The sequence below is a fragment of the Alligator sinensis genome, unplaced genomic scaffold (genome assembly GCF_000455745.1).
Source record: "Alligator sinensis unplaced genomic scaffold, ASM45574v1 scaffold325_1, whole genome shotgun sequence".
NCBI classification, from domain to species: domain Eukaryota; kingdom Metazoa; phylum Chordata; order Crocodylia; family Alligatoridae; genus Alligator; species Alligator sinensis.
In genome coordinates this window covers 2,001,097-2,010,889 of record NW_005842118.1, presented here as the reverse complement: position 1 = coordinate 2,010,889, position 9,793 = coordinate 2,001,097, and the positions used below count along the sequence as shown (strand labels likewise).

Here is a 9,793-nt window from a genome sequence, read left to right as displayed (position 1 = left end):
TAGTGGGATCATGCTACATTGAGTTACAGCTGTTATAGCCGTTTCTTCTGGTTCTCGGTGAGGCACTGCACACTCAAACTGCTAATTCTCTTGTTCAAGGGCAAACCGCTGTTCTCTTAGTACATTAAGTCCCAGTAAACTTGGTCCCCCTTTACGTATTACTGCGGCTGCTGTTACCTTAGAGCCATTAGGTAACGTGAAGGTTGCTCGGACTAGATGTCCTGGTTGTCTGGTGCCTCCGACTTCAATTACTTGATGAGGGGTTCTTTTCTCCCCTTTCTAATCTGCGGAATCTAAAATGCAAATCTGGGCACCAGTGCCTAATAGCTTATCAATTGACTTTTCACTTTTACTTAATTGAATCTGTACAGGAATCTGAATTAAGGGGCCAATGTTAACTTTAGATACTGGTCCTCGGCCTGCTACTACCCCCATCGTGGCTTCTTTCTTTGGGGGTTGGGCTGGCTGGACTCCCTAGGCCATATGATCAGGTAGGGTAAAGGCTGGTGGCCCCACATGTGCCTGGGAAAATGTTGACAGTTTCTCTCTCAGGACAGAGAATCTCTCTGGTGACACTGATGGCACAAAAGGCTCTGCTTTTGGTCTTGCCCTTTTGGTGCAGTGTTTAGCCCTCAGCCCTTGCAAGACATTGATGGGCAGTCTATTGATTTGCACTTCATTGAAACAGGCAGCTAACAAGTCTTTCCACATTTTTGCTTGTGGAGTCTTGGGCTGGCCTTTCCCGGCTTTTCTAAACAATTTGGTGGGATCAGGGGGTTTATCTTTTACTGAGACATGGTCTTGGCAGTTTTCATCGGCTTGGTAAGCCTTAGCTTCTGCAAAATGGGTAGAAGCTGCACTAGTTGTTGGATTGCATCTCTTACCAGGTGATTCACTGCCTCTGGTTCCAAGGCCAACAAGGCTGAGGTGCACTCTGTTGGTGCTTGTCGGAAAAACCTCTTCCACAACGGTGCTGTCATGACTTCTGCATTTGGCGTGTGAGTCCAAACTGCTGCACGAATGATTTCAGTTAGTGATAATAGATACAAGCAGCAGACAGCCTCTTTTAAATTGGCCCATGCCCGAGAGGCTGGGCTAAGCTCTTCTTCCATATTACCATAACTGGCTGCAGTGGCTTAGAGCACAGCAGAAAACAAAGTAACATTTTCATCACTTCCTGCAAACTGATTTAACTGGAGCTCAGGGCACAGAACAATTTTTGCAGCTTCGGCTCTATTCACTGAAATTGCAAATGTCCCTTCACTATACATTTGTACTAGCCAGTTTATTACTGGCTTTCCTGGCTTGGACTTTTGCTGCTTTTGAATATTTTAAATCTCTGCACAGGTAAAGGAATGCAGCTCTGTTTGGGGATTCTCTCCTTGTGGCCTTGAATGAGTTATCACCAGGGGAAAAACTTGGCTGAGTTTTTCCCTTGGGGTGGGGAAGGCCTGGCTAGGTTCCTCCCTCTGGCCAGGAACATATGGGGGTGTTTCAGCACCAGGCTTGTCATAAATCTCCTCCTCTCCATCAATCTCCTCCCTTTGATCTTCCCAGAGCTTAACTTTTGGTTTATCTCTATACAGACACTTGTGGGAGGATTGCTCCACAGCCTGTGCTAACTGCAATTTCTTGTGGAGGGGAGCGGCCACGTGTGGGATCATAACTTTTCCTTTAATGTTTCCAAGCAGCTCTGCGTAGCTTGCACAGCCTTGCACACCACGCTGTTGGAATCTCTCACATCTTTTAACTCCTTACTTAGCCAGGTGACCTCTTCCCGGAGCTGGGCATTCTCTTCAGCCCCTAACCACAGGCATGTTGCCAGCAGCCACGACAGGCACCCCTTCTCAGGCTTACCCCAGGCAGCAGTAGCAAACTGAGCCCAATGATCGGGTACAGTTCCCGGGTCACTCCAGGCAGGTCTTAACCTATCCTTATCCTACCCGGGATTCTCCATCCCTGTCACTTCCTTAAGCAAAGCCACTAATGAAGCCCACGCAACTCCCTCCATTCTGCCCTTTCTTTCCAGACCAGAGCCTCTCAATCCTGTTCGTGATGCCAGCTTGTCCCAGCTGCCTGTGAAGGGTTCGGGATTGAGAGTATGGTCGGGGGTAGAAAGGTAAGAAAGATTTATTAACTTAACAAAAACACAACTACGTGTAGTAACAAGACAAACAATGACAGACAAAAGCATTTTGTGTCAGCAACTTATAGGCAGTCCCCTCTGATACCTGATACACAGCAAGCTTCTCTTTCCACAAAGTTCAGCGAAGTCAGGTGCCCCCAAACAGCGCTGTCCGAAGGGTGCCATGAAGGACCCTGGAATGCAGTCCTTGGGCTCCTCGAGGTCCATGGGTCCACCGATCCAGGCAACAGCTAACTAATCCTTTTCACAGAGCTGTATCTTCCTTCTGAATGGTTTCCAGATACTCCAGACAATTTAAAGCTTCTGAATGGTTCTGATAACATACAACCACTCAGATTCCTTTTACTTTAACTGTCCTTAGACTGACCAATAGCAGTACAAGCCTTACATTCCTTTGATAAGGTAATTTTAACTACATCACAGGGCCTTACTATTTCAAGGCTTTGCTAAATTTACTAGGCCTTACTTTTATACAAGGTCTTACTACATCTTAAACTTTAATTAGGCCTTTAGCAACAACATACAGCTTAATATCTAAACAAATACAGAAAAAACACTTGGTCTAATCTTCATAGAGCCTTCAGCAAGCACCTTTTTCACACAGGCACACTTTTCAGCTGTCACAACAATCAATCCCCTCCTCCAAAAAAATGTTGTAGATATGGCCTTTTTGTCTAGCTGGCTGTGGGTCTGAAGGATTGGAGATCACAGGCCCTGTGCAAGGCTAGTAGTACACCCTGCCATAGGTGTTATAGACAGATAGTATTCTTTGGTATCAATGCAATTATAATATAAGCTGTTAGGACACAGCTGTTACAGCTACATGATTCTGTAGTAATACAAGTGTGGCAGAACTATTCCAACTTTAACTCTACTTCATTCAGGGGCAAAGTTAGGGTAATATATCTCATCCATATGCTCCTTAGTTTCTTTACACAATAGTGCATAGCTGTATTTTGGTACAGTTCCAATTTCTTTAATCTGAAATGTTTCACAACATCCTAGATCAGTGGTACTCAACCTTTCCAGGGTATGACCCACTTGAGGAGTGTGGCTGGTCCATGGGCTGGATCTGGTGTCCGGAGCAATGTCATCCAGCCCCTGGGGAAACCCATGGGTCCAAAACTTGGGTGGCTGGGAAGCTGTGACAATTAATACTGCTACTACTCCCCTCCTGCCAAACTTGTGAACCTACACGGAGTCCCATGGTCCAGAAGATTCAACTCTAGCCCATAGACCTTCCTTTGAGCATCTCAACCACAAACTTTCTGCAAAAACAAAGTTGCAAAGAAATAGTGAGAGAGTGTACAATGGATGTTGATGATCATAGGTTAAATAAAGAGTTTTGGTTTTCTAGACAGTAGGCAGTAGAATTAATAGTTGGCATACATTTCAGTTAATTAATACATCCAAAGTGCAGGACTTTGTATTTGTCCTGATTGTGTGTAATTTAATTTATTTTAGACCATTTCTTCAGTTTATCAGTCATTATGGATCCTAAGCCTACCCTCCATTGTGTCAGCAATGCCATTCAGGTTGGTTTTATCTGGAAATTTGCTAGCTGTTCACTCAGTCACACCTTTTAAATAATTAATGAAGATATTAAACAATATCTTCATAATTGGCCCCCTCAGGGGACTGAGGGGCCAATCTACCACCCTGACCCCTTAGCCGGGCAAGTCTGCTGCTTCCCGGGGGCCCACATCCGGGACATTATGGAGAGGATCCCAAAGCTCCTTAAACCCACAGACCACTATCCCATGCTCCTTATTCATGTGGGCACCAATGACACTGCTCGGAGCACTCCCAGCCAGGTCATGAGGCGCTACAGGGATCTGGGAGCGGGGCTTAAGGGTCTGGGGGCACAGGTAGTGTTCTCGTCGATCCTCCCAGTCTCAGGCTATGGGCTGAGAAGGGACAGGAGGATATATGTGGTCAACCAAAGACTGCAGCGCTGGTGTCGTCAGGAAGGCTTTGGCTTTCATGACCACAGCCCGCTCTTTGGCGAGAGAGGCAGTGAGCTGCTGGGAAGGGATGGCCTCCACCTCTCTCCCCTAAAGAATCTGTCTCCGCACGACAGCCAGAATTAACACAGAGATTGAGAGAAAGCTAAGCTGTCCTACCCGTATCGTTTATTATTTTTAGCATTTCTAAATAAGCAGCCAACAAGGAAGTGGAGAAATGTAAGCAAAAGCAATAATGAATCAGGACTACGTAAGAGTGCATACATGAAAAATAACTGAGAATTAAGAGTGCTACAAGATTTTTTTAAATTGCATATGGTAATGTAAGGGTTTTTTTAAATGTTCTTTGTTATACCAAGGCAGGGGCAAAGGCAAAAGAGAGGGTAGCAGTGTGTATTCAAAGTTGTGCTGTTTTCCACTCTCTCAAGGACGGCTTTGCTACCCTCCTACACTGGGCAGTGCTACAGTCAGAGTGATGAGTGTCTGTGTTTTCTGCCTGTCAGCAAAGGTGGATCAGGCCTGCATGACCTCAGCAGCTTGCTAGGCCACAGCCAGGAAGGTTTGAATAGCCCCATAGAAAAGTCCAGCGTGACCCACTGCTGACACAGGCAAATCTTTGGGCCTGAACGCAGAGCATCCTGGTTCTCTCTCCGATACAGCTCTGAGCATGGTGGGTTCCTAGCATTACTAAAGAAGATCGCACTTGTTCTTGCACACAAGGTGCAATTCTTTTCCGATGCAGAGTGGAGTGCCACTTGAAGATGAGCCAAGGTACTGTAAAGAGCTGTATCTCTCCCTCATCTGTCTTGCTTCCTTTTTGGGAATGTCACGAATGAATACCCTAAAAGAATTCAGCTTTGTTCTTCCAACCAGCTGTTGCTCAGCTGGAATACTGCAATTGTGAAATCTGCCCTGGAAAATGTGTATTTGTTTTGCTCTGCTTTGTTTTGTCATCTGCCGAAGTAGGAATGCTCCTTTTCATTCTGTGATGGTTGAAAAGAGGGGCTTGGTGTTGGTGTTATATAGCATAATTAGGAATTATCTATATATGTAATGCTGCCTAAGAACTAATTCAGCAAGACCTCTGTTTCCAGAACGCCTATGAGAAGTACACGAATATACAGAATTGAGCTATAAGGTGGAAAACCCTTCCAGATGGGGACTTGTATTTTTTAATATGTAAAGCATTTAGTGACTTTTGAGTGCTATATAAATACCAAATAGCACAGAAAAGATACAAATGGCACGCAACCGACTGTCAGTGCAGCAAATTAAGCTTCTGTTTATAGCAGGAGTGTAAATATAGGGTTAACGGTTAATTCATTTAATGATGAATGTGACACCACTGTGTTATCCTGTAAGAACGTGAATAGAGATTTGCAGCAGACAACATGCTGTGAGCCCAAAAGAATAGGAAACTACTGCCTGCTTTTTTTAAAACTATTGCAAAATGTGGACACAATACTTGGACATAATAGACTGTGTCTGACAACATTTGTACAGTATGTAGCGGAGTGAGCCCCACTCAGCTTCCTATAGTTATCCATATATAGTGACTAAAATTGCAGACACTGAATTAACTCTGAATAACATATGAGCTGGAGTGACAGCCTTCATGTGGTTCTAGAAGGATGAGAATAAGATAGATGGCTGTTTGTGTAGATGTACTAAACTGCAAATCCAGGGGTCCATAGAGTATGGAAAATATGCCAAAAGCTGGGTTGTCCCTTCCATCCCACAGACCCCATTGATTTCCTGCAGGGCAGGAATCCCCCCTTGCAGAGCAGCTTGCAAGATCAGGGTAAATCCATTTCTAGTAACAGACTTTCTCACGCACCCTACCCACTACATTCACGTTTCTCCACTTAGCCCACCTTGGCATCCTTCTGAACCCTGTTATTTTTCAAAACTATTTGGAGAATAGAGAGTGAGTTCTGAATGCCAGCAAGCAACTCTGCCTCTACTGAACCAAGCGGAGAAAGCAGTTGCACTTGAATTTCCCAATTGCCAATTCTCCTTTTTCCTTTCTAACACCAGAATGGAAAGAGCTTTTAGCAAAACTCTCTCTCTAACTTTAGCGGCTGCTCCAGTACCATATAAGGAGACGGGCCATTTCCAAGATCCAAAATATTGAGGGTTTCAGGAGGTTGAGAAAATGGCGAGTTCATATTTATACAGAAACAAGTGGTATGTCAATCCAAATCACAGAACCCGTGCAAAATGCACTCTCTGACAGGAACGCCGCTAAGCAGCGGCGTTCAGCGCCTCGTTTTTAGGCAATCGTCAGGTAAAGCTCCATCTAGAATAGATTGAACTAAAGCAAGATGACAGGAACTGGGAACCCCCAAATCCGAAAGAAATAGCTTTAGGGATGAAAAAGGAGAGTGTGTAAATAGCAAAAGTAGAGGTACCACATTTTGGAGCCAATTGCTTTAGAGAATAAGTGTGTTTTTAAAAACGGATTAAAATAGATTTCTGCAATGGAGGAGCAGGGAGTGCACAAACATTTTTATTTTTGCTCTCAAGCAAATCCCGGGACGTCATTCTCCCCCTGTACTCGGCCTTAGTGAGGCCGGAGCTGGAGTACTGTGTCCAGTTTTGGGCTCCACAATTCAAAAAGGATGTGGAGAAGCTTGAGAGAGTCCAGAGAAGAGCCACGTGCATGATCAGAGGTCAGGGAAGCAGACCCTACGATGACAGGCTGAGAGCCCTGGGGCTCTTTAGCCTGAAAAAGCGCAGGCTCAGGGGTGATCTGATGGCCACCTATAAGTTTATCAGGGGTGACCACCAGCATCTGGGGGAACGTTTGTTCACCAGAGCGCCCCAAGGGATGACGAGGTCGAATGGTCACAAACTACTTCAAGATCGTTTCAGGCTGGACATAAGGAAGAACTTCTTTACTGTCCGAGCCCCCAAGGTCTGGAACAGCCTGCCACCGGAGGTGGTTCAATCGCCTTCATTGAACACCTTCAAGATGAAACTGGATGCTTATCTTGCTGGGATCCTATGACCCCAGCTGACTTCCTGCCCTTTGGGCGGGGGGCTGGACTCGATGATCTTCCGAGGTCCCTTCCAGCCCTGATGTCTATGAATACTTGACACACTGCATACACCTGGCGATCCCTATTCAATTCCTCCTCCTATTTAGACATTGAGCAATTGATGGCTACTGTTTGAACATGATGATCCTGGTTATGTATCCATTTTACAGTACTTTCATCTAGACTGTATTTTCTTAATTTACTAATGAGATTGTCTTGAGACACTATGTTAAAAGCCTTGCTAAAGAAGGAAATCAGGTTGGTCAGGCATGACTTACTTTTGTTGAATCCATGTTGGCTGTTTCTGATCACCTTATTCCCCAGGTGCTTAGAAAGAGATTCCTTGATTATCTGCTCCATATGCTGAGGTCTGAATAACTAGCTTGTAATTCCCTAGATCCTTCCTCTTCCCTTTCCTAAAGATAGGTATGATATTTGCCTTTTTCCAGTCATCCAGGACTTCACGTGTTCTCCCCAAATTCTCAAAGAGAAAAGTCAATTACTCTGAAATTACTTCATCCAATTCCTTCAGTAATCCTGTCTGGCACTGACTTGAAATTGAATGAATGGCCTGGTTCATCCTTTGGTTCTTGGTGAATATGGGGGACTGGCCTATTTCATGTGCCAAAGGGAGATCATAGGCCAATGCCCACAAAAGAAAACTAAACTTCCCTTAATAAGGGAGGCCACTAGGGATACATCAACTAGATATGGGGGACAAATAAAGAGAAAGCAGGGAAGGAAGTGAGGGTCACAGGTTAATAAAAATGGATCCAGAAGGGGAGAATTAAAGAACTGGATGCAATAAGCCATGAGGTCCCTTCCAGGCCCCTGTTTTGTGTGTGAATTTAAGAACAATATTCCATCATTTGCAAATTTAAGGTTTCCATAAATGTGTTGATACACGGTTTTTAAACTCAAGACTTTTACATTTTCCACACAGACCTCTGCCATGAAAAAGGAATTTCACTATGTAAATGGGCTAGCTCATGTAAAAAAATGGGACACACACTTTACCTGTGAATTACATAACTATTTGCTGGAGAGTAGTAATGTTGGGGCTTATGGGTCCTGGGTTCTATTCCTGCTCCTGGGTTTAATGGCAAGAGTACTAATTACATTATATACATTTGGCACATCCTGTCTTGGAGGCTGTGAAATCTGTCCTAATAAGGCCCTGGGTTTTGTTTCTAGATCTATGAGAACCTTCCAGTTAAAATCGAGTGGATGAAGTGATAATTTCTTCATTCTCATGATGAGCGCATGAAGCGTTCGTCAATAGCAAGGACTATGAAATGCACAGAATTATAAGCATCAGGGAGCAGAAGAGATTTATTTAGAACTCATAATCTATGGGCTCTGTTTGTTCCCCCTGGGCTACAAGGGAACTCAACTGGGGATTGTCTTTTTCTCTCACTATTTGGTTTACTGTGCTGTGCTGTGCTGTGCTGTGGAATAAGGAGGATGTGCCACTGAAAACTGAGAAGACAGAGCATGATCTGGGCCAGCTGATCTTTTTAAGGCATTACCAACATTCCAATTCAACTGTCCGCACTTCCAATATAGAAAATAGTTGATGCAACTTGAATTGTTTTTCCTAATATCTCTATAGTTTTGGAATGTATCCTAATAGAAATTGTGGCTTTATTTTACAGGCAAAACTTTAAGGGCATCAGCAGAAGAATTTACTAATGATCCTTGTTATCTACCTAAAAGGGAGGCTGTTGTTCAAGCAGCACGTTCCCTTTTGACTGCTGTTACTAGACTACTTATTCTGGCAGACATGACTGACGTTGCCTACCTGTTGCAACATTTAACACTGGTAAGTAGGACCTGAGCTAACTCAGTATGCCTATTGTCAGAGAAGTGTCTGCATTTATTGACTCAGTACACCATCCTCACTTATGTCACAGGTCACATGTGCTTTCAATAACTTAAAAAGTATAAAAATAAGTTTTATTCCAGGTAGCATTTGGAGCTATTACAATTACTAACATGGGAGAATTAAATTAGTCTCTAATGGGTAAAAGTGCATGAGATCAAATGCAGTCCACGTTTTAAGTCAAATCTGTAGGAAGGAGAGAAAAATCAGATTTCTACCTGTTAATTGAACATATTTGATACAGAGAATTAAGAGGAAATATAGACATTTACTTTCATTATTTTATCTTTCCAAGTTTCTTATGGGAAACATTGTGCTTATATAGTGAGTTACTATAAAAGTGCCATTGTTTCCAGTAATTGATTACTATTAGATCTGAGAGAATTCTTTTGCCAGAATATCCACAGAGAGGTCTTAAATGTATCTCTTTTTTAATGTATCTGATTAACACACTTCTGATTTTTCTCATGGTATATGTGAGAAATCAGTACGTGTATTGTTATTTTGAAGGTCAAATAAATAACGCATGTCTGTTTCCTTTCAGGATGAGCGCAGAAGCAATTGTAGCCTGAGTTCTTTAGGTTTATTGGACTTCAGGGTCCGTAATGTCTTTATGTAGCAGTGGGAGGATAAGCAGCAGAGGAGTCAATTGACCTGACTCCTGCCCTTTGCATTCTGTTACCTGTCCCTTCTTATTCCTTGCCCCGCCTCCTCCCTGCACCCTCTGGCACCTGCACCTACCTCGCTTTTGCCCCCTGCC

General features: G+C 43.7%; 1 protein-coding gene across 1 annotated transcript in view; it reads left to right on the top strand.

Annotated features, from left to right (window-relative positions):
- CTNNA3 (catenin alpha 3) overlaps positions 1-9,793 on the top strand; it is a 1,539,787-nt gene that overhangs the window by 87,219 nt on the left and 1,442,775 nt on the right. Inside the window, 1 exon segment of the mRNA XM_025205567.1 lies at positions 8,807-8,973. Within this exon segment, the coding sequence (XP_025061352.1) occupies positions 8,807-8,973 (167 nt within the window).